The sequence below is a fragment of the Lutra lutra genome, chromosome 18, assembly GCF_902655055.1.
Source record: "Lutra lutra chromosome 18, mLutLut1.2, whole genome shotgun sequence".
NCBI classification, from domain to species: domain Eukaryota; kingdom Metazoa; phylum Chordata; class Mammalia; order Carnivora; family Mustelidae; genus Lutra; species Lutra lutra.
The window spans coordinates 38365029-38392140 of NC_062295.1; the positions used below are offsets into that span (position 1 = coordinate 38365029).

General features: G+C 56.9%; 2 protein-coding genes across 20 annotated transcripts in view; one reads left to right on the forward strand and one right to left on the reverse strand.

Annotated features, from left to right (window-relative positions):
- Positions 1-1698: 1698 nt before the first annotated feature.
- BRAT1 (BRCA1 associated ATM activator 1) lies at positions 1699-16175 on the reverse strand. 8 transcript variants are annotated; one of them, XM_047714064.1, is made up of 15 exons: positions 15889-16153; positions 15617-15736; positions 15076-15219; positions 10505-10659; positions 8004-8151; positions 7190-7562; positions 6839-6958; positions 5754-5845; positions 4945-5063; positions 4683-4869; positions 4406-4479; positions 3453-3555; positions 3249-3347; positions 2917-3092; positions 1699-2604 (listed from the first exon to the last, which is right to left on the reverse strand). In XM_047714064.1, exons 3-15 carry the CDS (start codon positions 15200-15202, stop codon positions 1906-1908), a joined length of 2472 nt encoding a protein of 823 aa, XP_047570020.1. In that variant the 5' UTR covers positions 15203-15219; positions 15617-15736; positions 15889-16153; the 3' UTR covers positions 1699-1905. The 8 variants fall into 8 exon arrangements, with proteins under 8 accessions (XP_047570020.1, XP_047570021.1, XP_047570022.1 ...); XM_047714065.1 differs by lacking the exon at positions 15617-15736 and having other exon boundaries at positions 16084-16175; XM_047714066.1 differs by lacking the exon at positions 15617-15736 and having other exon boundaries at positions 1699-2601; positions 15889-16154.
- A 2546-nt stretch (positions 16176-18721) lies between these two features.
- IQCE (IQ motif containing E) overlaps positions 18722-27112 on the forward strand; it is a 47103-nt gene continuing 38712 nt past the window's right edge. For 3 of the 12 annotated variants that reach the window (XR_007124510.1, XR_007124511.1, XM_047714087.1), the window contains exons 1-3: positions 18723-18932; positions 24952-24999; positions 26084-26129. Coding sequence is in view for 6 of the 12 variants with exons in the window: in XM_047714087.1 (XP_047570043.1) it covers positions 18765-18932; positions 24952-24999; positions 26084-26129 (262 nt within the window). In the remaining 6 variants the exon portion in view is untranslated. Of the gene's footprint in view, positions 18933-18986; positions 19271-24469; positions 24852-24951; positions 25000-26083; positions 26130-27112 lie in introns of those variants that run through there. The other 9 variants (XM_047714088.1, XM_047714083.1, XM_047714085.1 and 6 more) reach the window with 8 other exon arrangements.

Consider the following 27112-nt stretch of genomic DNA (forward strand, 5'->3'; position numbering starts at 1 on the left):
TCCCCCCAGAACACGGCAGCCCGTGAGTGGGCTCGACCCCCGTCGTGGGCAGGTGGAAAGCACTGGGCCTGCACCGTGACTGCAAAGCCTGCCCGGGACGGCCGCAGCGGCTTCCCACCGAGCAGGCTCCCAGAGCAGCTGACCTTGCTGTCCGCACATATCTCTCTCCCTCCAGAAGTCTCTGGGGCCTTCATCTGGGGGAGAACAGGGCAGGGGTTATTGATGCTTTTTCTGCATCTGATTTTTCTCCTTCAGCCTGTTGCAGCACAGCTTACATTAGTTTTCAAAGGCCAACCCAGCCTTGCACGCCCGGGATGGGTCCCACCGGGATGGGTCCCACCGGGTGGCAGTGGCAGTGGAGGTGTTTTCCTACATCGTGGGATTCCGAGTGCTAGTGCTTTGACACCTGCCGCCTCTGTTCACGGCATCCTGGTCTCCCGCGCTTTCCTGGAGCCTCTGTGGGACTTGGGAGTCAGGTGATGCCTCACCGGGCGAGCATTCTGGAGCTCCTTTCCTCCAAGTGTCTGCCAAGCTCACCAGCGCACCCATCCCGGGCCCCCTGCTCTGTTTCGGAAAGCTATGAACTACTGACTCCGTTTCCTTATCAGAAACGGGCCTACGGAGATCCTCCCTTTCTTCCTGGGTGAGTTTTGGCAGATTGCGCCTTTCAAGGGATCAACCTGTCTCATCGAGGTCAAGTCTGTGGCACGAACCCGCTCGCAGGACCCTGTTACCGTTATTCCTGCCGGGTTTCCCGTGTCTGCGGCACCTGCAGTGAGCGCCCCACTTTGATTGTGGGGTTAGTCCTTTGTACCCTCTCCTTTCCGTTGTCAGCTTTTCAATTCCACTTACTGATCTCTTCAAAGGATCAGCTTTTGGCTTAGGTGATCTCCTCTACTCACTTCCTGTTTTCAGTTTCACTGATCTCGGCTCCAATTTTGACTCTTTTCTTTCTGCTTTAGATTTATTCTGTTCTTTTTCTACTCATCAAAGGTAGAACCCATTGATTTGAGATGCCCATTTCCTAATCTCTGCGCTCAAGGCTGTAACCTTCCCTCTGAGCGCTCTGCTTCATCCCACAAACTGCCATAAGTTGTATTTTTACTGTCTTCTCATTAAAAACGTTTCTAAATTTCTCTTGGGAGTTCTTCCTTGACCAGGCCAGCTGCTTCAGAACTCCAGGACACTTATCTGTGGGAGGCAAAGGGGAGATTCTCCATTTCACAGATGAGAAAACGGGTTCCTAGAGGTAGCGACTTGCCCAGAGTCCCATGACCCGGAGGCACCAGAGCTGGCCCAGGTGTAGCCGTACAGCCCCTGGGCACTGGCCTGGGTCTCGACTCCCTGCCACGCTACCAGCAGCCGCTCTCCCTGCCTGGTCGGCTGAGACAGCAAGCGCTTAGTCACTACGAGTGTACAGTGATCTTGGGGATTCAGAGGCTGGAGGCCTGGCCTTGGTCCAGCCCAGGGTCACAATCACTGGGGGCTGGAATCCAGGGCCGGACACGGTCCAGCCCGAGCTGTTGGCTCTCTGACGTCTAGGTATCCCTGGGGTACAGTGGGTCCAAGTGGAGACACCCCAACACACACCCACGAAGCACGTGGCTGTTCAGCAGAGAAATCCTTCTGCAGATGTTTCTCCAAGCCCCCCAGGCCCGGAACCTACCCCCCAGGGCAGCCTAGCACAGGCTAACTCGGTGGCACTGCCAAACACCATTTATTTTGAGTAAAAAATAAGCCACTTCCTTCATCACACATCAAGACAGACTCGTCAACCTGGCTGGTGCCACCTGGCTCCGGTCTCCCCTAAGATCCCTCGCACCACCAGACTGGCCAGCACTCTCAGGACAACAGGGTCCCAAGGCACAGGGGAGGGGGGCCCGGGCACATCAGCCTGGGGCTGCCTCAGTAGCAGTCGGCCTCATTCTCCCCCAGGATGCCCACCGTGGCCAGCATGTCCTGCAAGAGCGACTGAGGGCTCTTCTCCACGTGGTCGCTGCTCTCGGCCAGTGCCCCCCGAAGGCCCTCCAGGTCCATCGACCTCAGCACGGCCAGCACGACCTCGGGCTCCAGGTCCCCCAAGGGCTGGGCCTGATCACCTGCCCTCCACCTCTGCAGGGCGGCCTCCACGGAGGCCACATCGGGGCTGCTCCTGGGCTCCTGCAGGCTGCTGGAGGAAGCTGTCTTGGCCCTCAGGAGGAGGAGCAGATCACAGGACTTCTGAGCCACAGGTCGGTCACAGTCAAACAAGGCACGGAAGGCGAACTCGAAGAGCCGCACTCGGCAGAGTGGCTGCAGGGCCTGGGTCAGCGGGCTGGCGGGGGCCGCCACGGGCGGGGTCACGGCATAGGGACAGTGGGAGCGGGGCGGGCCCAGCGTCTGCTCTAGGAACACCAGCGCCAGCTCCAGGCCCTGGGCCCGGACCTCCCAGTCCAGATCCTGGCCAGCCACCTGGAGCACGCCGGCCACAAACTGTTCCGTGTCCCCTACCACGTCGGCATGGCTATCCCTCAGCCACTGGGTGAAGACCTGCATGACGGCCCTCCGTGGGAATCCCTCCGAGTCTGTGGATAGGATGTGCAGAAGCTCCCCGAGTAGGCTCTTCTGGAGGACAGAGCGAGAGGCAGTGGGGGGACAGGGGAAGGCAGGCCCCCAACGACGGGCACAGAAGCCCCGCCCGGTAACAACCCCCCGCCACCCAGGTGTGGGGTGAAACCTGCTTTTCCCCTCGGCCCCCATTTGCTCGTGTATCAAACAAGGGTGACCTCACCCAAGTGACAGGGTGCTTGGAAGAAGAGCCAGAGATTCAGGGAATGTGTGTGACGGAACCCTGGTCCCAGACTGCCCGACACTGGGCGGCCAACCCAATAGGCCTTGCACATCAAGACAGCTCCCTGGGGACCCACCGCCTCCTACCTGCTGGCCCCCTGGGTGCTCAGGGCTGGCAGCGGGGACACATAGCCCCTGGCTGGAGAGCTGCCCCATGGCAGTCACTGCGCTGGCTCGGACGTAACTCTCAGGGTCTCGCAGGAGCTGCTCGGTGAGCCTGGGCACCTCCGAAGCGAGGAGCGCGTGTCTGAAGCCGGCCTGCCCTGGGGGTCCAAGTGGCCACAGGTGGCTGTGACTAAGGCCAGAGCCTGCAGCCTCCTCCCTCACTTCTCCAAGGGCAGCCACGGTGCTCTGTTTCCCGAAGCCGACAAGAGATAGCCAGCGAGCCGAGCCTGGGCCCCCTCCTGCCCAGCACTCACCTCCCCAACGTCTGGTCATCTGGGTCAGGAACTCGAGGCCGGAGTCCCTCACCTCCCAGCAGGGGCTGCACAGACGCTTCTGCAGCACAGGGAGCAGCTCTGGGGCAGGAGGGGCCGCTCAGAGGGGCCCAGGCCAGGCCCGCCCTGCCCCCAACCGCTCACCCCGGCAACCCCCCCGCTTTACCTGGGGAGGGCCCAGATTACCTCTTAGGAACAGCAGGGCGTGGGAATCCAAGTCCGAGCAGCCGGGGGTCCTGGGGGAACTCAGGAGCCACCTGAACGTGGCCTGGAAGGCCTTCTTCAGAACCTGGAGCAGGCAAAGCGGGGCTGCAGGGCCAGGGGCAATGAGGGGGTCGCTGGCCTGCCTGGCCTGGTCTGCCTATCCGGTGCTCCTGCCCCTGCTCTGGGACACGAGATGGGGCCCCAGGGGCAGGGAGAGGGCAGCAGCGGGTTTCGTTTTTATGATGCAGGAGCCCTGGGCAGCGGCAGAGCTGGCATTCCGGGGCCCTAGACAGGAGGAGGAGGCCGCTCCCGTCTGGACGCCCCCCTCTTGCACTGGACAAACTCTGCAGGCCCCCTTTCCTCAGAAGCCCAGGAAGCCACCAAGCCTGCTGTCCCCACCTCCAACTGCCAGCCCGATGGCAGGGGGTGCTCTCACTGCACCTGCCAGAGCCCAGCCACCGTGGACTATATGTGCAAAAAACGCTGACAAGTAGTTTGGACCCCAAGGGCAGGGCCCAGCTGGCCACAGTCCCCACTCTCCCGGGGAATTAATCCCCTGCTCCCCATGGCTCAGCCCGCCCAGTGCTCAGTCCTCCCCACCGCTGGGCCTGGGTCAAACCCTGTGCCACCGCCTGCCCCTCACTCTAAGAAGTGACTCTGGGGGCGTCTGCGGGGCTCAGTCAGCTAAGTGTCCCACTCTGGGTTCCGGCTCAGTTCACGATCTCAGGGTCATGAGACGGAGCCCCACGCTCTGCACAAGGTCTGCTTGGCACTGTCTCCCCCTCCCTCTATGCCGTCCCTGTTTTCTCTCCCAATAAATCTAGAAAAAAGAAGCCACTGGCCCTGTAGCAGGCCCTGCTCTGAGAGGCCTGCAGGGTGCTCCCCACACGTCTCCCCACATCTACCCTCCCTCCCCCTGCACCCCGTGCCTGTACCGTGGGGCTGGAGTCTGGGTTCCTGAGATATTCCAGAAGGACAGCAAACACCTGCGTCACCAACTCTGGGGGGCCTGAGACAGACATGGAGGAAGCACCCAACCTTCCCCTCCAGGGACCTCCCCAGCGTGAGAGCGCGTCAATCCGTGGAAAGCAGGGCACAGAACCCGTAAGCCGGCTGAATCCCACCCCTGCCCCAGAGAGGACACGTGGAGGACGGTGATCCCGGCACAGCAGATCAGCAAGCAAGCGGGGCCCGTGGGGCGCTCTGGCTTACCTGTCTCCTGAGACAGCGTCCCCAGGAAATCGAGGGCCGCCCGCTGGACCCGCACACAGCCCAGCAGGAGCGCGCAGAGCTGACGCCCCTCGTCGGAGGCAGGGCTCCCAGAACCCCCGCACAGCTGCAACAGGGTCACCGCGGCCCCCAGCAGGGGCGCCTGAGGCCAGGGGCAGGGGCGCTGGGGCTGGGGGAGAGGGAGGGGTCAGCACAGGCCCCACGTCCCACTGCTGCCATGGACACGGGCCCAGGCTGCACTCACCAGGGGCAGCAGCAGCTCCAGGTGGGCCAGGGTCCGGCACAATAGACCCACACAAGCTGCCTTCGAGGGCAGGAGGATGTCGGCCGTCACGGAGTCAGCCGAGGTACTGTCCAGCAGGCCTGCGGGCCCAGACAGAGGCAGCACCCTGTCAGCGAGCCTCCCACACGCCCCTGCAGGCCTCGGGGCTGCCGCTGCATGCTGGAGACCAGCACCAGAGGCTCCCAGCAAGGGACGTGCCCAGGGTGACAGGGGATGGCCAGACCCAGGCTCTGATCCTGTCTGCAGGGCTCATGAGCCGTTGAGCCCAGTCCTTCCTACAACCTGTTCCTGGGCTGGTCCTGCTGCTCAGCAGACTGGTCCCTACACTCAACACAGGGCTCCCAGGCACAAGCAGGTCCCCTTCGGGTCCCCTTCACTGACGCACCGTGCAGCAGAAGCAAGACGAGTCACAACAGAGGAAGCCACCACTCCACCACCACCCTGGTCACAGAATTGGGACGCATCCAGGGGACAGCTGGTGGGCCTATTGTGGGCCGGGAGCTGCCATGTGGCATGGGCCCAGCTTGCTCTGGGGCCACCTCAGATACCACCCACTGGGGATGACGCTGCCCCATTCATCCCACAGCTGGGACAGGAGACAAGCAGCAGAGAGGCCCAGGGCAACAGCCCCTACCCAGGACCCTGCATTCTCAGTGGGGGCGGTAAGCGGGGTACTCTGCCGCCCACTGGCCTACCCCACCACCAAGGATGAGCTCTGGACCCCAGCGGCCTGCCCTCCTGCACCTGCCCACCCTTAGGAAGCAGCATACCTGAGGGTCCGGGGCCCTGAGCTGTAGCTTTGAGGACACAGGCCAGAGGCTGGAGGAGGACAGCAAAGGCCTGTGCCCTCAGTGCCTGTGGACTAAGCACAGAGGACACGGTGAGCACCCTTCTCAGCCCTGGGCTGAGCTGGCTGTCCCCTGACATCCTCAGCAAGTCACATCCAGATACCCTCTTGAGGAACAGCTTTCTTGCAAGCACCTTGCCCAGCACTCAGGCCACTGGCACACAGGCTGCCGGCGTGGGACTCCGAGGAAGCTGCTAGAAAGCACCTCCCCAGGCCCCAGAAACAGACCCTAGAAGGACGGGCCACACCTGCTCCAACAGACAGTGTCTGCTAAGGGCCAGGGGGACGGGAAGCCCAGCTCCCAGGAGCATTCCTGGGGCTTCATCTCCTGTGTCTTGGGCTCAGGGTCAGGTGGAAGGCTAAGCCAGCACAGAATTCTCCCGCCAGGCTGGCTGCCTGGTCCTCCCCCTTCAGACCAATTCCTCTCCCTGAATATCTGGAGAGCTGGAGCCCAGAGCCAGGCTTACACTGTCCTCCCAGGCCCTGTGGCGACCTTCACCCGCAATGTGGGCCAACGTGACCACCTCTCATCTGCCCAGAACCCTGGAAAGACTCCCTCTTTCTTCACATCTCTCTGGACCCCTGCCTCCTTCCCTCTCCCTGTGGGAGGCTCTCTAGCCACTCCTGCCTACCCAGGGCCCCTAGAACCCACACCAGCAATGTGCACAGCATGCTAAGGCCACTGGGGAGGGGAGCAGAGGGCAGCTGAGCAAGCAGATCCTGGGTACAAACCTAGCCCTCTCTGACCAGAGCAGCCCAAGACTCTGTTTCATCTCTGGGGAACCTATAAAGCTTTTGTTTGAAAATGTTCTTCTGTCTCTACAACAGGCAGAGGCCACAGCCTCCAGCAAGGCCTTGGCAATGACCCAAGTATGGCCCCGCCACACCCCGCTGGCCGCCTCTGACCCTTCTCTGGTTTCAGGAACTCCCCCCAAAGCTCCTTGACCATGGGGCCCATGCCTGAGACCTCCCTGTCTGTCCTCACACAAAATAAACCCCAATCCTTACCAGTTCTGCAGTTTCAGGATCCCTAACGCCAAGAGCCCTGCTTGGGTAGGGCTCAGATGGCTCAGAGTCTGAGCCAGCATCTCCCACAGGCCGCAGCTAGAAGAACTCAGCCCAGGAGAACTGCAGAGAAGCCCAGAAAGTCAGTTCTCAGTCCTGCCAGTACATCCGACGGAGACAGAGTCCTTCCTAGGTGTGTGGGCTTCCAGACCCCCTCCGGCATCCCCTGCCCCCTGTGCGCCCTGGCAGAGCCCACGAGTTGTGGCCCCAGGTATAAGAGGTACCTTAAGACTTCCCAAGGGAAACAGCACCCCCAATGCCTGCCCACCCCGGCTGCACCGCAGAGGAACTGACCGGGCCACACTGAGGAGGAGATCCACAAGCGAGTGTGCAGCTGGCACGGGATCCTTCTCCAGCAGAGCGGCCACGAGCGGATGCAGCCGCACCCACAGAACTTGCGTCCAAGGGTCGTGGCAGTGACCAAACGTCGTGGTCAGGACATTCAGAGCCTGTGTGATCTGCGGGGCGGCCGTGGAGCGCAGGGACTCTTCGATGTGACCCACGATCTTCTGGGCACACGCCGGCCAATCATCAGCCTGCAGGCTGGGGGGCCTCTCGGCCGGGCCTCGCATAGACAAGCTCAGAATGTGTACCAGGAGCTGCCCGGCTGCCGAGGCCACAAACAGGCTGGAATCTCCCTGCAGGGAGAAGATGGTGTCAACGGCACCTGGGGTCGGGGAAAGGGCGGGGAGAGAAGAAAATGGGGTTCAGCTGGGACAGAACCCAAGGGAGAGGGCAGATATGGTAACAGCGCCAAGTGGCTTGCTCGGCCCTGCCTCCCATCCACTCAGCGGCTGGGCACCGGAGTGGGAGAGCTCCCAGGGTGGCAGTCCTAGACCCCTGCGAGGAGCCTTTAGATCCTATTAATTTCCAAGCCACCCCAACTGCTGGGTCTGTCCTGCGAGCTAAGGACACCGCAGTGACCTCGAGGGGCCTCCAGCCCCCCGCTCCCCACCCATGACCCCGTATGCTCCTCACAGCAGCCCCATGACATCACCGCCACTTCTACAGACGCGCACACGTGGCCCAGCAAGGTGCTGTGATGTCAGCAGGGTCGCACGGGTGCGGCAAGGCCACCGGCCGAGGGCGGAGCAGGCAGGGGACTCACCACAGTCCGCCAGGAAGTGCAGGGCACTGGGATGCTGTGCCAGGGAGCGCAGACCCTGGATCCAGCCGCTGCGGACGGTGGGGGCAGTCCAGGCGGCTCCCCCCAGGGGGCCTGCCTCCCCAAAGAGCCTGGGTAGCAACTCTCCCTGCTAGGAAGCAGAGAAGGAAGAGGTGACCTTGGCCCGTTTCCAGGAGAACAGCAGATCAGAGATGGTTTTGCTGTTGTTTGGGGGTCGAGGCACTTCTCTGGGACTTTCTCACTCGCTGCCAACACAGGCTTCTGGGAAGTGGCAGGTGACCACCAGTGCCAGCCCCAGCGGCCCCAGCAAGGTCACATCTGCCCACCAGGGGACAGCTTTGGGAGAAGAACTAGGTTATAAATCAAAGTTCATCAACCCTGTCAGTTGTTTACTTCAGAAATTCTCCCCCCAAAAGAGCACCGTAAGTTCACCTCCGAAAGTCCAACTCTGACCAGGACATTGTGCTCCAGGACCCTGACGGTCTCCACAGCCTATCGAACTCCTGAGCTGGGCAGGCAGGGTCCACCAGGGCACCCACCCTCCTCCAGGTATCCCCCACTCCGGTGCCCCAGTGCACCTGCTACGTTTGCCCGCCCTGCTCCTCACACCTGCTCAAGTCCTTTACAACCCGGCTGCGAACCCACCGCCCTCACAAAGCTGACACCTCCCCCCGAAGCTGGCAGTGGCTAATTCCCCCCACCCAAGCTCCACTGGCTGTGGATGCCCACAGGACTATCACACGTTGTCCTACATTTGCTGCCAGTGTGTGACATTCTCATTCACTGCTGAGTTTCCACACAGTGTGTGGGAAACCCGACGCTGCCTCTTACTGAAGGCACTGCTGGCTGGTGCAGTCATTCACTCTGAGCCTCCATGCGCCAAACCAATGGCGGTCAGAGCCTCTGCCTGCCCGGCCAGGCCCCAGGGCATCCTGTTCAGCTACGGCCTGACCCTCAAGCTACAAGGAGCCCCTCTGATTATCTCCGACTCCAGGACCTGGGACAGCGAGACCTCAGAGACAGATGCCAACCGCTCATGGACATGAGTCTAACTCTATAGCGGCCACAGGCCCCTGAAGGGGTGCCACTGTTGGCGGCTCACAGGGAAGGCACCTTATGGGAGCCGTGGTCTCCGAAGGGGACCGTCCCAAAGTGAGGGCCCCTCGCCAGCGGGGCGGGGGGGTGCGGGGCACAGAGGCTGGGCCCCTTGCCTAGCTTCGTCCATCTGCATGTCCCCTGCCTGGACACTGTCAAGTGCAGCTGGCTGATGAGGAGCCCGTGGGGCTTAAGACATCCCAGGAGTCTGTGCAGGGGTAGCTGGGAAGGGAACAGAAGGCTACCCAGTGCTGCAGGCTCCAGAGCGGGGAGAGCAGACTCTCCCTGCAGCTGAGAGCCCATCCCCCGCCCAGGCCCCTCGGCCCTGAGGGAGCCAGCGGCAGACTCCTGAAGGTCTAGTGTGAGTGCTGCCATTTTCATGGGGCTCCTACATTAGGCCTTCCCCGTATCCTCATCTGCGAAATGAAGACTGCTGGTCTGCTGACTGGCCAGGCTGCCAGGATGAAACGAAAGGGCTTCTGCAAACCCTGAAGAGCTCTACAAACCGCAAGGCACCACAAGTGTGCGTGTGTGATCATGTGTCACTCGAGCACAGCCAGCACAGACTTATGCCCCAAGACACATGTCGGTGCGGCCAGAGAACACCCTGGAAGGTGGGTTCACAGCAAGCTGCGCTTCTGGAGAACACGTGCAGGTGGACTGAGGAGTGCCCAAGAGCGGCATCCCAAAGCTACTGAGGGGACACATCCCTCCCCGCTACCGTCTTCTCTTCAAGCAGCCACATCATAGCATGGCCTTCCTGTGGCCTTGGGCACATTGGGTCAGAGAAAGCGATGTGCCCTCCCACGAGCTGGGGAGGCTCCAAGGTGCCCAGAGATGCCATCGAGGGCCAGACAGGCTCCCATCAGGCGTCGCCTAACCAACCCAGCTGTGCCCATGCAGGGGGTGCAGAGCCGTAACATGCACGGCTCTGGGGGCTCTCTAAGCTCTATGCCTTAGTACTACGTAGAAATTCTTATGAGTCACTCATTCATTCATCCAACAGGACCAAGTGTGAGACCAGTGGTCTTGGTTAAGCCTCGTGACACGCACAGCCCTCCTCTCTGTCACAGGAAGAAACCAAGACTTAGAGGGCTCATGATCTCGGGCAAGTCCACGCCGCGGGCCAAGTGTCAGAGCTGAGTCAACCCCAGCTCTGATTCCAAACATCTGACCCTTTTACCCCAACATCATTCTGGGCCAGCTTTTCAAAGAAGGATCCCACTCAGGAATAAAAACCTGGTGCTACGAGTCACAGCACGGGGCAGCACGGGGCAGCACGGGGCAGAGACCAAGGGGCCACGGCGGCCGCCCTGTTTTATGCACCTGCACAGAAGTGAGCTGTGCACTTCTCGGCGGGACACTGAGGTGGCAGGACCCAGGCTCACCTGAAGATACTGGAAGCAATCTTCCTGGGCTGCAAATACCCCCGTGAGGCGGAGTGAGAAGGAAAGGACTCTGGAACTCAGGTCCTGGGGTTTCAGCACATGGCACAGCAGCTCCACGAGGCAGGGGTTCTCCTGCAACAGCAGCAGACTGGACCCTGGGGGCGGGCCCAGCCAGAAAGACGGTCACCGGGGCACCGTGATGCAGCTTGCCCTAAAGGACCATTCTTTTTTTTTTTTTTAATATAGTTTATTTATTCAAGAGAGAGAGTGCACATGCGCACACACAGGAATGAGTGGGGGGAGGAGCAGAGGGAGAGAGAATCCAAAGCAGATTCCCCTCTGAGCACACAGCATGACTGCTTGATCCATGACCCTGAGATCATGATCTGAACCAAAATCAAGAGTCCGATGCTTAACCGACTGGACCACCCAGGTGCTTCCCCCCGCCCTTTAAGTTTATTTAAGTCATCTCTACACCCAAAGTGGGGCTCAAACTCCTATCCCCGAGGTCAAGAGTTGCACATTCTCCAACCGAGCCATCCAGCTCTTCCCCTAAAGGACCATTCTTTTTTTTTTTTTTTAAAGATTTTATTTATTTATTTGACAGAGATCACAAGTAGGCAGAGAGGCAGGCAGAGAGAGGGGAGGAAGCAGGCTCCCTGGGGAGCAGAGAGCCCGATGCGGGGCTCGATCCCAGGACCCTGGGATCATGACCTGAGCCGAAGGCAGAGGCTTTAACCCACTGAGCCACCCAGGTGCCCCTAAAGGACCATTCTTACGGCAACTTCCAGACCTCGATCTCTCCCACTGTTAGATTTAGCAATCCCACGGGAGGAAAATATTTGCGACAACCACAAAGGAGTCACGACCTGAACTCAATGGGAGGGCGCAAACTAGAAAGGCATCACCCCCACATCAGGTAAGGGACAGGATAGGAAACCCAAGGGCCCAGCACACCAGAACAGGCCTTCTGTTGTTGCTGATTACAAAAAAGAAATGCAAATTAAAGCAGGAGACCACCTTCCCCCTCAAATGGATGCTTTTTCTTACACTGAGACTACTGCTTGCAAGAAGTACAATGGAACAGCCATCCTTTTCCAGACGGGCACCGGAGATGTCTGTACTCCATGATGCTGCTGTCTGAAGGCACCCAGGTGGGCCAAGGGGAATGGGGGGCGCAGGCTGGGAGGGTTTCCCGTTGAGAGGCCCTTGCAGACACAACCACCAACGACTGTGGTTCAGTGAGAAGGAAAAAGACCGGAGTGAAGAAGAAAGAGCAGGAATCCAAGAAACTAATAACCACGTGGGTGAATCTAAAAGGCATCAACTTGGGTGCCTGGGTGGCTCAGTGGGTTAAAGCCTCTGCCTTCGGCTAAGGTCATGATCTCACAGTCCTGGGATCAAGCACTGCGTCAGGCTCTTGGCTCAGTGGGGAGCCTGCGTCCCTTCCTCTCTCTCTGCCTGCCTCTCTGCCTACTTGTGATCTCTGTCTCTGTCAAATAAACAAAATCTTTAAAAGGCATCAACTTTACAAATGGAACAACTTTTGATGGGTTTTAAAACAACACAGAATCAAAATTCTAGAGAATGGTAACACCGAAGATTGTGCTGGGCTGGAGGTAAAGTGCCCTGAGATCCTCGTGTTGATGGGACGGACAGAGATTCTAGTTAACCTCTGACTTTAACTTTTGACTTTTTAAATCCAGTTTGTATGTGAACGTAACCATTAAAGAACATTAAGTGGAAGGCATAACTTCAAAACCAGAAAATGAAACAATGTTAGGGGCGCCTGGGTGGTTCAGTGGGTTAAAGCCTCTGCCTTCAGCTCAGGTCATGGTCTCAGGGTCCTGGGATCAAGCCCCGCATCCGGCTCTCTGCTCAGCAGGGAGCCTGCTTCCCCCTCTCTCTCTGCCTGCCTCTCTGCCTACTTGTGATCTCTTTGTCAAATAAATAAATAAAATCTTAAAAAAAAATTTTAAAAACAAAAGTTTTATCAATCCAACGGAGGCCAGAAAAGGAGGAAAAAGGAACAAAGAGAAGGCATGGGAAGTTCTAAAAAAAATGCAAAAGAACACAGGTTCAAACAGAACATTTAGCTTGACAAATGAAGCAGATTGTCTATTAAAGAGTTGCTCTTATTAAAATGAGAACAATCCAGGTGCGCCTGGGTCGTTCAGTGGGTTAAGCCTCTGCCTTCAGCTCAGGTCATGATCCCAGGGTCCTGGGATGGAGCCCTGAATCTGGCTCTCTGCTCAGCAGGGAGCCTGCTTCCTCCTCTCTCTCTGCCTGCCTCTCTGCCTACTTGTGATCTCTGTCAAATAAATAAAATCTTTAAAAGAAAAAAAAAATGAGAACAATCCAGCCACGCAGCGTTTGCCAGAATCGGGGAAGCAGGATGAAGCTTCCCGGGAGGGCCGGAGGCACAGTGGCCAGGGCTCAGTAGCAGCAAGAGGAACGGTGACAAACTGGACACGAAAGCAGAAAATGTGATGGGTGCCTTCGGGAGAACGTCGCTACTCAAAGGTGAAACAGCCTGCCCCTGCACGGACCTAAGCTAGCTTCAAGATCCGTACAGGAAAACACAGAATGGAATTTCAGAGAAAAACTGTTGAATCCACTATCTCAGGGTAGGGTTTTCCCACCTCAAGAACAATCCAGCAAAGTGACGAGCAAGAACACAGTGGGCCTGCGCCACAGACAGCTGAATAAAGAGCCATCCTGCAGAGCACCGAGGCCGACAGAGCCCAGGCCAGCCGGGGAAGAGGTGCACTGCGGACGCACCCCGCTTCCTGGAAGGGGGGGACCGGGGCTGCAGAATCACACTGTGCCAATGCTCGTACCGCCCTGGGTGTGAACTCACTGAAAACCGACCATCTGTACACTCTGCGTCAGGCCCGTGGTATGTGAACTACGTCTCTGAGAAACCTGTCTGAAAGGAATTTTAAAAATCCGACGACAAACTAGGCCACAGCTGAGGACTCTACAAATACCAGAAGCGCAGCAGCTATGACGTCTACAGAGCATCTGTGGAAATTGTCTGTGGGCTCCGCCACGATGAAAACCCTGAGGGTACAGAGAAATCAAAATATGCACGTTTCCCAAGCCCAATGAAACAAGTTAGAAGTCAAGGGTAAGAAGACTGAAGAAAACCCCACACTGTGAATCTGAAAGATACCCTTTCAAATCCCTTGTGCGTGAGGGGAAAAAACCACCGCGATAGCACGATATACCCGAAGACAAACGACAGAAGCACCTCGCAGTAAAACGTGCAGGACTGAGCTTCCACAGAAGTATGCAGCCTTCCGTGCGTGTATTAAAAAGGAGAGACGGAGATGCTCAACTCCAAGGAGGGGAAAAGAGCAGGATACACCAAATGAAGAGCAGAAATTACTGACACGGGGTCTATCCTAAGGCCACTGCCAGCCAAGAGATCAACCATGCAGAGATCAACCGTTGACATGAAAAGATTTCCACAGGAAGAAAGCCGAGTTATTTATAATAAGAAGCATCAGAAACACAAACACCTAATGAGAGGGCTGTGGTTATATGAAATATGGTCCATTCACATAGCGAATGAACAGAGTTGATAAAATCAACATGTTCTACACAGAAAACTCCCACTGTAATGGTACCAGAGAAAGAGCAAGACATGATGTTACATTTATGGTGTGACTTCATTTTTACCAGAAAAACGCAGCTTTGGCGCACCTGGGTGACTCAGTGGGTTAAAACCTCTGCCTTCAGCTAGGGTTGTGATCTCAGGGTCCTGGGACTGAGCCCGGCATCAGCATCTCAGCATCGGGCTCTCTGCTTAGCGGGAAGCCTGCTTCCCCCACCCCTCTCTCTGCCTGCCTCTATGCCTACTTGTGATCTCTGTCAAATAAATAAATAAAATATTGGGGAAAAAAAAAAAAAAACAAACCCGCAGCCTTGGGGCGCCCGAGTAGCTCAGTTAATCGTCTGACTCTCGATTTCAGCTCAGGTATGCTCTCAGGGTCGTGGGATCAAGCCCCTCGTGGGGCTCCACACTCAGTGAGTAGTCCGCTCAGATTCTCTTTTCCCTCTCCTTCTGCCTTACCACCCGCTTGCACAAATGTCCTCTCTTTCTCAATAAATAAATAAAAATCTTAAAAAAAAAAAAGAAAAAGAAAAACAGCTTTATGATGTGTTAGGAAAAGGGACTGAGAAGAAATTAGAAAGTTGATGGTGGTTTCCTCTTTACTCCTTTGTGTTGTTCGAGTTTCCTCTAAAGAATACATATTAGTTTCAAAATAACAAAAAGTGGTTTCTCCTAAACAAGTAAATGCAACAGTAACAACAAAGTAAGTTCCTCTGCAGTTACCTAGTGTGAACTGAACAAGAGGAGGCCTGAATCAGGGCTGGGAGGAGATCAGAACCTCAAGATATAACTGTCCCCTGCTCATTCCCTCAGGCTTCAACCTGATGTGTCCCCAACTAGCCAGAGGGACTCTCTAGGATGTGAAGAAAGGGAAACAGAGGGTCACCCCTTCCCCTGCACAGGCACCCTCTGGCCTCCGGGAGACAGTCAACAGCAGCACCCTTCCCCTTACCAGCTTCAGTTATGGTTTTAAACCAGTCCAGCAGCTTCTCCAAACAGGTGTCATCTGCCATGGGCTGCCTGGGGTCTGCCAGAACGGCACAGAGAGCTGGGAGGAGTTGGGAGCACTCTGGGTCCATGGTGAGGCTGGAGAGTCCTGCAAAGAAAACGTCAGAGCCAGGTCCCACCCACGCTAGCCATAGGCAGCCCCTGTGTCTCCTCGGGCCAGGCGCTGAAGACGGTCGCCCTCTGAGGGAGCTGTCGGGATGTGATGCAAAACCTCAGCCTGGGTGGCGCTGGTCAGGAGCAGACAAGGCCCTGAGTTCCGGCCTCCCAAGCTGGAAAGGGACCTTAGGAGCTCGGGGCCTGCCAACCTTGGACAGCACGTGAGCCACTTAGGGGTGTGTGCGCGTGTTCTGGTACTAGCCACGCTCACGGGGCACAGCGTCTCTCTCGGGGTCGGGGCGTCTGCATCCGACACCCCCGCAGCCAGCAGCGTGGGGAGGCAGAGGCCCTCTGTCCACTGTCAGTCCCTCCCGGGCCGGGAAGTGCACCTGCGAGTCCTGCCGCGAAGGGGCCGGGAGCCCCTCAGTCCTGCGGTCAGGGCGCGCTCTCTCGGGAGGCTGGGGGTGGGCAGGCACTCGGTCGCAGTCCGTCCTCGGTGATGCTAGTTCCTTGACGAGAAGGGACCCTCGCTGAGGGAGCCGCCGCGGCCCGGCCGGCCGACGGGCCCAGAGGGGGCACGAGACCCGGACCCCTATCCCCGGTCCGGATACCACCCGGGCAGCCACCTAGGCTGCCACCGCTCCCGGGGCCCGCCGCTCACCTGCTTCGCGTCCCTCGGCCGCCGCAGGCACCGCCCCGGACCGTGCCACTTGCCCGGTCTGGCGGGAGCGCGCAAAAGGACAGCTGGCCACGGGAGACCCTCAAAGTCCCCGGAAGGCCACTCGGGGAGCCGCGGGAACCCACACTTGGGGAACGAGTTCAAACTGAGTAGCGCTGAGCCAGGCCGGCGCCACACCGGTGGGCCCTACCCGTCAGCCTCACAGGGACGCCGGTGGTACGTGCGGAGGATCCAGGGTGCATTGCGCCCGGAAGGCGGGGCTTTATCTGGAGGAAGGGGTGGGGCCAAGGCCGGAAAAGGCGTGGTCTCGCCGCCCGTGGACCTAGAGTCTGCACCAGGGCAGGTGGGAGGGATGCACGACGGAAAAGGGACTTCCCCACCTTTAAGGCGAAGTCACTGGTCCTTTGGCCTCAAAACTGGATCCTCAGGGCCCATCAGTTGTGTGCCACACTACTCAAAGCCAGTGGACAAAAACAAGCCTCATCCTGGGGTGCCTGGGTGGCTCAGTGGGTTAAGCCTCTGACTTTTTTTTTTTAAAGATTTTATTTGTCAGAGAGAGAGGAGAGCGAGCAAGCACAGGCAGACAGAATGGCAGGCAGAGGCAGAGGGAGAAGCAGGCTCCCCGCCAAGCAAGGAGCCCGATGTGGGACTCGATCCCAGGACGCTGGGATCATGACCTGAGCCCAAGGCAGCTGCTTAACCAACTGAGCCACCCAGGCGTCCCAAGCCTCTGACTCTTGATCTCAGCTCAGGTCTTGATCTCAGGGTCGTGAGATCAAGCCTCACCTCTGGCTCCCACAGCAACAGAACAAGCCTTGTCTTCCCACAGTGTCAGTGTTTCAGTGAAATTTCTGGGGAAACACCAGGTACATATTACCATATAGAAAGCAGAATTCCTAGGGGTACTAAACTAAAAAAGAACTTTAAAAAACATGGACTTTGATGGGTAAGCACTCCAGACACCCCATCCCCTTAGAACTCCATGGGTGAGAAGGTTTTGACTGCACAGTTACCTTCCCTGAATTGTGATCCCTCATTGTAAAACTGGGGATACTAGCATTTGCGTGATTGAGCAGTTGTGGGGGAAAACATCTTTCAGCAGCACTGTGCTAAGTGCTTCACTTACCATAAATCCCGGTGATTCTGTGCCAACTCTAGGAGGGTGTGTACTATTACCATCCTCACAGGTCAGTAACCTGAAGGGTAGAGAGGCTAACTCCCAGCTAGTGGGCTGACACAGTCTGGATCTGAACCCAGGCAGTCTGGCTCCAAAGTTACATACTATATTATACAGGTCCACCATTTCGTACCTGACACTTTTGAGGACACGTGGATCAGAACACATAACTATTCACACTTCAGGGAAGGTAATGGTACATACACACTCTATGTAAGACTACAATCCCAGCAGTATCTCATGCCATAATCCAATGTGTTAAAAGCCCCCCCCCCACCGTGAGATGCATTAATATACACTCCAAGTGGAATACATAAGCACCGTACATAGCCTCAACTCAGACTTTTGAGTTGAGGTCAGAACAGGTTTTGCCAACAAGAAAATTTTGAAAGGCTTTTTAGAAGTTTTAGAATTCAGAAGAGCAGATTAAAAAGTCGTGGACATGTACTCTCTTTCTAACTAAACGAGGGAAAGTAAGTGAAGCAACACAAACAGAAGAGCAAGGGGATCATAGAGCCCCAGGAGCTGAGCAAGAGGTACACCTCCATAGGCAGTTTAGGTAGCAAAAGCTCTTGTCCCTTTTGTGGACAATACCTGGAGGAAATAGATGGGAGTCATTAAGATAACCAGCTCAGTTTCTCCTGCTGCGAGGGTTTCAGCCTCTGAACCATCTTGTGGCTCATCCCTTTGTTGTGCAGGTGAGGTCGCAGAGGACAAGAGGGCCACGAAGCTGTAGTAGGTGTTGGTACCAGAACTAGAGCAGTAATAACCTGCCAAGCATTCCTACCACACCACACTACAGCGGTTCCTTCACTCACCCCATCAAACGAAGTCTGTCACATTGCACGCACTCTGGCACGGGCAACTAAGCACGTTACAGATACCGACTCATTGGAGCCTCACAACAACCCTTTTCTCCACTTTGTATTTGAGGAAACAGTGGCACAGAGAAGTTACATGACTCCTTGGATGCCAGATATGTATTAATTGAGCACCTGCCTGAGCCAAACACTGTTCCAAGGCATGGAGGCACGGCTGTGAACTAAACAAAGACCCTGCCCCAGACAGCTTACCATCTAGACACGGAATACTCTTGTAGATAATGTCAGGTGGCCAGGGGAAAAAAAGCAGGGTGAGGGGACAGGGTAGGTGCCCTTGGAGACCTGCATGAAGGAGCAAGAGCAAATGTACTTGCTAATAATAATTTAAATAAGCTTTGGAGCCCAGTGCTCCTGAAGATCTTCATGACGCCACTTGAGTGCTGTGCAAACTCATTATTTTTTTATTGTCCTGGGGCTACATCAGAACCCAAGAGCCTGAAACAGAGATCAGGGAGAATAACTTAACGAATGCCACGTGTCCAGAAGGAGCAGCCCGGGACACTGCACACTCTCCTTGTCCCTTTCAGCGTTAATCTAACAAATACTAGCATCCCGTTCTGGTGACTAGCGTACAGGTTTGTCGAGGAGCCTCCACGTGAGAGGGCTGACGCACCCCAGGAACCGTTCGTTAAGCGCAACCGGCTGGGCTCTCGGGACATCCCCCACCAACCTCCTCCACCCCCATCCCCGCCCCTCACCTCCGGGCGCCCTGCGGGTCGGCCCGCAGGCTGCTCGGCGCACGCGCACGGTCGGCCGGGCTCGCCGGCCACATCCGGGGCTCCGCAGGCGGCGCGGTTGCCATGGCAGCGGGGTCGCGGCTGGCTCGCGGGCTGGGAGGTCCGGAGGCTGCGTGCTGCCGGGTGGCCGGCGGAGCCGCACAGCCCGTCACCCGAGCCCGCAGCGCCGAGGGGCGGCCGGGCAGCGCCGCCGCCATGTCGCTAGGCACCGCGGAGCCGGCCTCGGAGACGGTAAGCGCGGGCGGGCCTCCTCACTCCCTACAACTCTCCGGCTCTCCGGGCCGGGCACGGGCCGGAGGAAGAGGCGCACGGCCGGCAGCCGCCGGGTGACAGCTGCCATTATTGTTACCGCATAAGAGCGGCCCTCGGGCCCCTGCCCGCGTGCAGCCGGCCAGGCGTCGCCGCCCCCGACCCAGCCCCCAGCGGCCCGTAAACCCCGCCCGCCCCTGCACAGGCCGCCGCTTCCAGGAAGCCCTCCCGAACGCTGAGCCCTCGCCGCGCCGCGCCTGCGAGGCCCCGGCCTGTGCCGAGCCTGCGACCGCGGTCCGCGGGGCAACGGAGTCCACTGCGTAAGTGCCAGCCCACCTGGGCCTCCAGGGCGGGGGCAGCGTCCGGGGCTGCGGGACGGAGCCATCTGGATGCGCGAGGCGGGGGGGGGGTGGGGGGGGGTGGGCGGTGGTCGGGGAAGAAGCCCCAGGCTCCCGGGAACAGCGCGCTGCCCAGCACAGGTCGGAGAAGGCTTCCCGGAGGAGGAGCCTCCAAGTTTCCTCCGTTGGGTGAGAGCAAGCGTGCTGTCAGCTCTTGCCTTTTTCGAGTGTTTTTGGCGCGCATGCTCTTCGCTGGAGGGTCAACGTGGATGAATGGGCGGCATTCGGGTGGGAGGAGAACGAGGCAGTAAACCGCACTAACATGGCCTGTGCAGAACATGAAACAGGCCTATGTGGCCGCCGTGGGTTGCAGAGGGCTGCCTTAGGCCGCGTGCGCCGGGCAGGTGCCCAGGACGCCCTGGATGTCCCTGACCAGAGGAGTTATGAGTGCAGAGGGTCCAGCAAGCACTAATGTCCTGGGGTGGGGAACATGGTGTGTGTTCCAAGGCGGGAATGAAAGCTTGGCTGGGCAACCTCCTTGGGGAAGGTGGGCTCCAGCCTGACCCTGGACAGCCTCTCGGTCATACGGGGAGTTTGGACTTTATTTCAGGGCTTCTGGAGGGTTCCAGACAGAGGGCATTTTGCTCACTTTGCTTCCTTCTCACGGAGAAGGCCGTGTTGGGCAGGGCTACGCAGAGCTCGCCTGTGCAGAGCGTCCCTCAAGACACCAAGTCCTGCCTCATCTGGAAGGCCGGGCCACCTACCTGGGACTCACTCACTGCTCCTTTATCTTTAGAAAGTAACTCCTTAGGTCGTGATTGTGAAAATTGTGAGCGCTAGAATGTGGAACGCCAATTTACCCATGATCTAACCACCTACACAAGATCACCTTAATGTTGGTGTATTTCCTTCCTGATCTTTTCTCAATGGATCTCTTCCCACACAGCTTTAAAAAAAAATCGAGATCATATTTAAGTTGTTTTGTGACTTTACTATTTAATTTGTTGTTAACGTTTTCCCACAACTACACATTTTCAAGAGCATGATTTAGAAAGTCTGAGCTGTGGCTACCCCTACTTTATCCGTTTCCCTGCTTTCTCCCTCCTGTTTGCACTTTTTTGCTACTAGAACAGCACAGGTGTGAACATTCTTACACACTTAAGGATTTGTTAAGCCCCTTCCACGTGAGGCTCTGAGGATGCGAAACCAGTAAAGCCCTGTGCCTTGGTGTCAAGGAATCCAGTCTCCTAGAGGAACCAGTCCAGTCCAAAGCTCTCTCAGCACTTAGGAAGACTCTCAGCCCTTGGTCCAGGCTAACTTTTGGCTTTCTGCTGAGCTTGGGTCTGTCCAGTATCAGACAGGAACCTCTTGAGAGCAGGCACTGTGCTGTCTGTCCGTTCCCCTAGTGGACTGCAGCTGCCTCCGGGCTGGCTGGTGGACTTCCCAGAGTGCTTACTCTCTGCTGGGGGGCTCACCGTGCAGTGGCTGTGTACAGAGCCATGGGATGACATGGAGCCCAAGTGGGAGCACCAGTGATTTAAGAGCCAATGCTTATGGAAGGGCTTAGAGTTTCTAGAACTAGACAGTAAGAACATTTATTAGGCATTCACCATGTGTAAGGTTCTGTGTCATGTGCTTTACTACTCAGGTGACCCCCTGGCCCTCCCTGACCTCTTGCACAACCCCTGGGCCTTCCTGCCTCCCGGACCCTCCTGCAGCCTCCCGGCAACACAGCTCGAAAATATTTATGACAGCTGCTCTGAAAGACTTTGCTAAGTCCATCATCCGGGCCCATCAGAAGTTTCTGTTTCTGCATTTCCCCATCTATCGCTCACACTTTCCTGTTTTTCTCTGTGTCTCATAGTTTCCTGCTGGAAGCTAGACATTTAGAAAGAATGTTACAGCAACTCTGGATTTTGATCCCTCCTCTCCATGGAACCAATGTGGTTTGCTTGGTGGCTCATCTGTTCGCTGAGTGACTTGGCTGGACTGACCTGCACTTGATCTCCCCACGCTGTGTGGCCCCTGATTCCCTGCTTGGATTCTTTCTTACTTACATCCTCTAGCCTCACCACCTAGGGGTCACCCTTGGGTGGGCACAAGCCACTTTCTGGTCAACTTTCTGCCCTTGACCACTGCATGTATGTGTGTGTGCACGCACGTACGTGTGGGCACGCATGCCTCTGTGATGTGCGTGCACGCGTGTGCATGCATGTGTGCACCTGGTGTGTGTGCATGTGCAGTGTGTGTGCGTGCATGATGTGTGTGCCTGCTTGCATGCACACGTGCATCTGTGGTGTGTGTGCCTGCGTGTGCCTGCACGTGCTCATCTGTGGCCTGGAGGCTGCTGGCACAGGGCGGGAGTTTACAGTTTTTGCCCACCTGCAGCCAAGGTCTAGCAGCTTGGGTCGCTCCTCTCTATCTGAAAGGGCAGCCTGAGAGGGCAACCTGAGCCGCCCATGTGGCCCCTGGACTTCAGGGATGTGTGATTTTACCTCTAAGCCTGGCTTCCTGGGAGCTGCTCTAGCCTCGGAGTTCCTCGTTGAACCACTGTTTGGTTCAAGGTAGTGTCCATGGGCTTGTGCCTCTTGGTGGATCGAGGTGTGGTGTGGATAATGTTTCCAAGCCCACCCTGAGTCTGCTCCTGGTGGGTGCAGTCTAATGTAGACGGCCTCCCTAAGCCTCAGGGTTGACTCTGACCCCAGGAAGGTGCTCCTGGACCTGTTATAGTTCCACTTGCTCTGCTGGTTAACTTTCTGCTGCAATGATCGCAGAGCCAGGAGGGCTCTGTAATTGCTCCCCACATGTCACCGCGGCCTTCGACCTGACAGTGGAATCGGGGAGGCGTGGGAGTGCTCCACTACTCGCTACAAATAAAGCCAGTGGCCCCTCACCCCCCTGCACAACCACTGGCCTGCCTCTTCCCCGGGGAAGGACTTCGGTGCTACGCTCAGCGGCAGGGATGGCTGTGTTTCTCCTGGAGTGACACCCCTGCTTCATGAGGGGGCGCTGGCCTTCTGGGCTTGACTCTCCCTGTGTGGAACCTCTGCCCTACCAGCAAGCCGGTGCTTGGGGCATTGGGGACCCAGAATTCCTAGCCTGCCACATCTGGGGCAGAACTTATACCCTACCATTCCCCACCATCCTGCCTGCACCCACCTAGACCCGGTATCTCTCAAATAGTTTGTAAGGGATGAAGTTTGGGGGCAAGGGGTCCCCTGGATTCCCACTATTTTCCCCCACATTAAGTAGATTTTCTTGAATGAATCTTCCTCTATTGCTCTATGCCTTTAGGTCAATTTCCAGAAACTTCAAGCGATTATTTATGTTATAAGCTTCTGTGTTCAATGGTTGTAGAAGAGACAGTTGCCCAAGCTCCTCACCCAACCATTCTGGAAGTGTATCCTTCCTCACTGTCACCGTGAACTGAGTCCCCGCAGGCCCCTGCATCTTAGATGGACGCGCCGTGTCTTCTCCCTCCGTGTTTAATTAGTAGTGTATGTGGTCTTTCAGTGCTTTTAAAAATATGGTAGAGGAACGTGTCCTCTGTGGTCGAGGAAGCTGAGATGGGGAGGGTCAGTGGCATGACCCACATCGCACAACATGCACAGAAGCCTGATGCCGCTCCAGGCCTCCCAGGACTCTCTGCCCGTGGACTGCCTGCCCGCCCATGGTCCCTGGGTTCCCATCGCACAACAGGTGCTGTCTAGCCCGGCAGCCTCAGAGAATCGGCTGTTAATGTGTTCGCTATTGGTTTTTTTCTTTAACGTAGTCGCTGTTTTGTTTTGTTTTTTTAAGATTTTATTTATTTATTTATTTGACAGAGAGAAATCACAAGTAGACGGAGAGGCAGGCAGAGAGAGAGAGAGGGAAGCAGGCTTCTTGCTGAGCAGAGAGCCCGATGTGGGACTCGATCCCAGGACCCTGAGATCATGACCTGAGCCGAAGGCAGCGGCTTAACCCACTGAGCCACCCAGGCGCCCCGTGGTCGCTGTTTTTAACACCGTCTTTGGCCTCCTACCGGTGGAAGGGGCAGGTCTGCAGCAGCTCCGTGGCTCCAGACGTGGCTGGTAGGGCTAGACACCACAGTGACCCATTGGGAGGACTGGCTAGGGAGAGGGCATGGTGGGCTGGCACACCTGTGGGAAAGGGAGGTCCCTTGGTGTTATCCACTGCACACACACATAACCTCATTCCCTCATTGAGCCTTCAGGTCACTACAGCTTTCAAGGGTGTATTCAGAACAAGTAATAATGATGAGTGTCCACAAGAGAAACCTCTTGCTTGCTGTGTGGTTTTCAGCGGGTTCACACGCACCGTTGGCAGGCACGTCCTTGGCGATGCCCGGGTACCTGGATGTGGTTGCCACAGTGGCTCCTCTGGTCTTGCCCAGGATCTGCACATTGAATCCCCTGTCTTCCCTTCCTAAATGTTGCATGTTATATTCATACACTCTGCTCAAGGAAAACTCCTCTCTCTAATCGGCATGTGCTCTTTCTCCCTGAAAAGGTCACCTGTTTAGTGACCTCGAAAACCCAAGTCTGTGGCTGGTAAAAGATCGTGCTTATTGGAGTGCACTCCCTTCCCCGGCCCCATGTCACGCCGCACCATGGGTCCTGACTCTGGGTTTCAGAGAGAGGGGGGCGCTGCCCCCGTTTGCAGTGGACCCGCAAGCTGCTAGCAGCATGTTGTTTAGGTGCTGACCCTCAGCCCTGCAGAGGATCCGTGTGCCTTTCAGCAAAGTTCCGCTGGGGTGGGAAGTGGGCTCCACCACACCACGGACCCCCACAGCCAGACACGGATAGTCAGTTCACAGGAGGGCCGTGCGGTCCTAACTCCCAGCAGCAGCTTCTTAAACCAGCGACAAAACAGTCTGAAAGAGGGCGCCTGGGTTGCTCAGTGGGTTGAGCCGCTGCCTTCGGCTCGGGTCGTGATCTCAGGTTCCTGGGATCGAGTCCCACATCGGGCTCTCTGCTCAGCGGGGAGCCTGCTTCCCTCTCTCTCTCTGCCTGCCTCTCTGCCTACTTCTGAACTCTCTCTGTCAAATAAATAAATTAAATCTTAAAAAAAAAAAAAAACAGTCTGAAAGAATTTAAATTTTGCTCCTCCGGTCTCTCCTTTTTTCAGGATGTAAACTTGAGCCAGTGAGTTACATGGAAACACTCTTCTCTTGAGAAACGACCTCCTGGTCCTGAAATTAGGCAGTACAGATTTTATTCGCGCCCCCCCACCCCACCCCGGGCCAGGGCAGGAAGTGTTATGCGTCTGAATAATGCATGTATTAATGAGTATGTTTTTTTGAACGACTTCACCTTGTTCTGATCAGGATCCAGTCACAGATTCCACGTGCTTTGATGTGAAGGTGAACGAGAGCACGTTTTAAAAATGTGGAAAATGAAGTCCTTTAATCCCAAACTGTCTCTTTATCAACAGGTTGTGCCAATGGTGTCGCTAGGTGGACCGACACGGAGCTGTCCTGCAGGCAGAGGCTCTGCTCTCTGTCCCCCACCCCTTCTTTCTGCCGGACTGAGCTGTCTGGCCGCCACGTGCTTACTCTGACCAGGTTTCTTGAGTCTCTGCCTGTGCCTCTCCACCTTGTGTGTACGACCCTGGGGAGCCAAGCAGATGCCCTAAAATTTCAATGTTTGCATCTCTTCTTCCAGGGAGATGACAGTCTATCTGCAATTACCTTTGACTCTGACTTTGAGACGGTGAGTGCGACCGGAGGCAGCCGCTGATCCCCGAGCTGGCTGTTTTGCCGTTACTCATGTTACCCAAATGCGTGCACTAGGTCATTCCCCCCGAGTGTTGAGTTTAGAGCTGGAACACAAACCGCACGTGCTCCTCAGCACCTGAAGAGTTTTGAGCCCTTAGTTGGATGTAAACAACTGTGGTTGTAGTTTTAAGACTTGTATGCAGATGTTAGTCCTGAATGGCGTATATTTGAGGCAGATGGTAAGCTCCTCTCCTGGGTCTGGTTTTGGCTACAACCCCTCAGCCCCCAGTCCTGACCTGTAAGGGGAGGGTGAGGGCTCTGGGAGGAAAGAGGAGACCCTTTGGCAGCCATCCTGGTGCTGCGTGATGTCGTGGCCAGATGGCCCCTGGGCTACCGGAGCTAGCCTGAAGGGAGAGTGGACAGCATGTCAGTCATCCCTCAGCACAGAGCCCTGAGGGCACGTGGCCCCAGCAGATCCCCCTTGCACCGCAGCTCTGTGGACTCGGGGAGCCTCTCAGGCCCCCTGTCTGCCATGAGAGACCTCTGCGGCATGGGCACATAAGTAGTGGGTAGGAGAACCCAGTTGGTGCCCAGTTCTGGGCCTGGCATCAGGGTTGTCCTGGGAGACGGGATGCCAACAGGGTCACTCCTCTCCTGGACCAGCCCTCCCCAGGTGGCCTTGCAGGTGCCTTGTTCACAAACGTTTCTTCTTGCCAAATCCGCCCTCATTGACAGTCACAGCCTGACGCTCCAGGCGCTGGCATAAGGACAGGGGGGTGGTCGAAGATACACCACTTGTGGGGTGTCTTCAGTCTGTGCCTATGTAGTGTTGCCAGGGCCCCTGGGGACCCAGCTTGGCCGGAACGTGGCTCTGATCACGTGTCCTGGGGTCACCCTGCCATGCCGTGGGCTTTTTCCTTGGCTCAGGCTGTGCTCATGTCTCTGCTGAGTTCAGCTCCTCTGTCACTGCCCTCGCACCTGCTCCGACCCCTTCTGAACACGCCCGCACTTCACCACTGGGGCCTTGGGGCTGCTCTAGAAGGCTCAGCATGCTTTACCTCATTTCCTCTTTCTTTCAGAAAACAAAAAGGAAAAGTTTCCACAAACCTCCACCCACATCACCGAGTAAGTATGACCAGGCCCCTCATCCCTCAGATTTCTGCAGTTGAACTCAGAAAATGGTTTTCAGAAGCTGTCCTTCCCTGGTATCTTGGGAGAAGGATCGCGAATGCCTTCTTCAAATACTTGGGAACATTGAAATGCGACGTTTCCACTGCTTGGCTCCATTTTGTCTTGGGGTCTTACGAGCTGGCACTCTTGGGGTTCCCGCTTTCCCCCATGGCCCCATTGCTCCCTGTGGGAGGAGGCCCAGCGAGGGGCTGAGGCTCCTGTTCGTGGTCCCCAGAGCCCCCAGCAGATGCCATGTTTCCAGCCTCTTGTGCTCCTTCCCTATCCTCTGAACCTGCTTGTGTCTTTGGAACGCTGCCGTGGCCAGAGAGCCTTGTCCCCTTGGGATCGGCTCCTGCGTGAGAGCTGCTGTCGGCACACTGGGCTGAGCAGGTGTCGTGGTTTCCTGTGGGTTCACCCTGGCTGCGCCAGCCCGGTGGCTCTGTGACCCCGTCCTCGGCAGGGGCGGCAACTCTGTCTGGGAGACAGCGTCCTTGGCTGTGGGCAAGCAGGTGGCTGCCCATTGGGTACGAGGTGGCAGGGGTGGGTTCTCCTTTGCCCAGGCAGCTAAACTGAAGTTTGGGCGCCTTCTGAACAACAGACAGTTACTTCTCACAGCCCCGGAGGCTGGACGTCCCAGATAGGGGTGGCAGCACAGTTGGGTTCTGGTGAGGCCTCTTCTGGACTGTGGACAGCTGTGCCAGGTTATATCTCCCATGGGTGAAGGGGCGAGGGAGCTCGGTGGGGTCCCTTTTATGGGGGCACTAATCGCATCATGAGGGCCCCCGTCATGAGCCAGTCATCTCCCGCAGGCCTCACCCCCTCATGCGGTCATAGTAGGGGTTAGGTTTCAGCGTAGGACTTGTGGGGGCACAAATGTTCAGTCCATGACGCGTGGGCTTTGTCCAGATGGCCAGCCAGCCTCTTCCTCTCCGCTGTTA

Bases quoted from the DNA above. Each gene is read 5' to 3' on its own strand.
- BRAT1 (XM_047714065.1), bottom strand. From the start codon at position 15,202: ATGGACCCAGAGTGCTCCCAACTCCTCCCAGCTCTCTGTGCCGTTCTG. The intron at 7,563-8,003 runs GTGAGTCCCCTG...CCCCGACCCCAG, and splicing joins GCACTTCCTGGCGGACTGTG to GTGCCGTTGACACCATCTTC. The intron at 3,348-3,452 runs GTAATCTGGGCC...CTCCTGCCCCAG, and splicing joins CGCCCTGCTGTTCCTAAGAG to AGCTGCTCCCTGTGCTGCAG.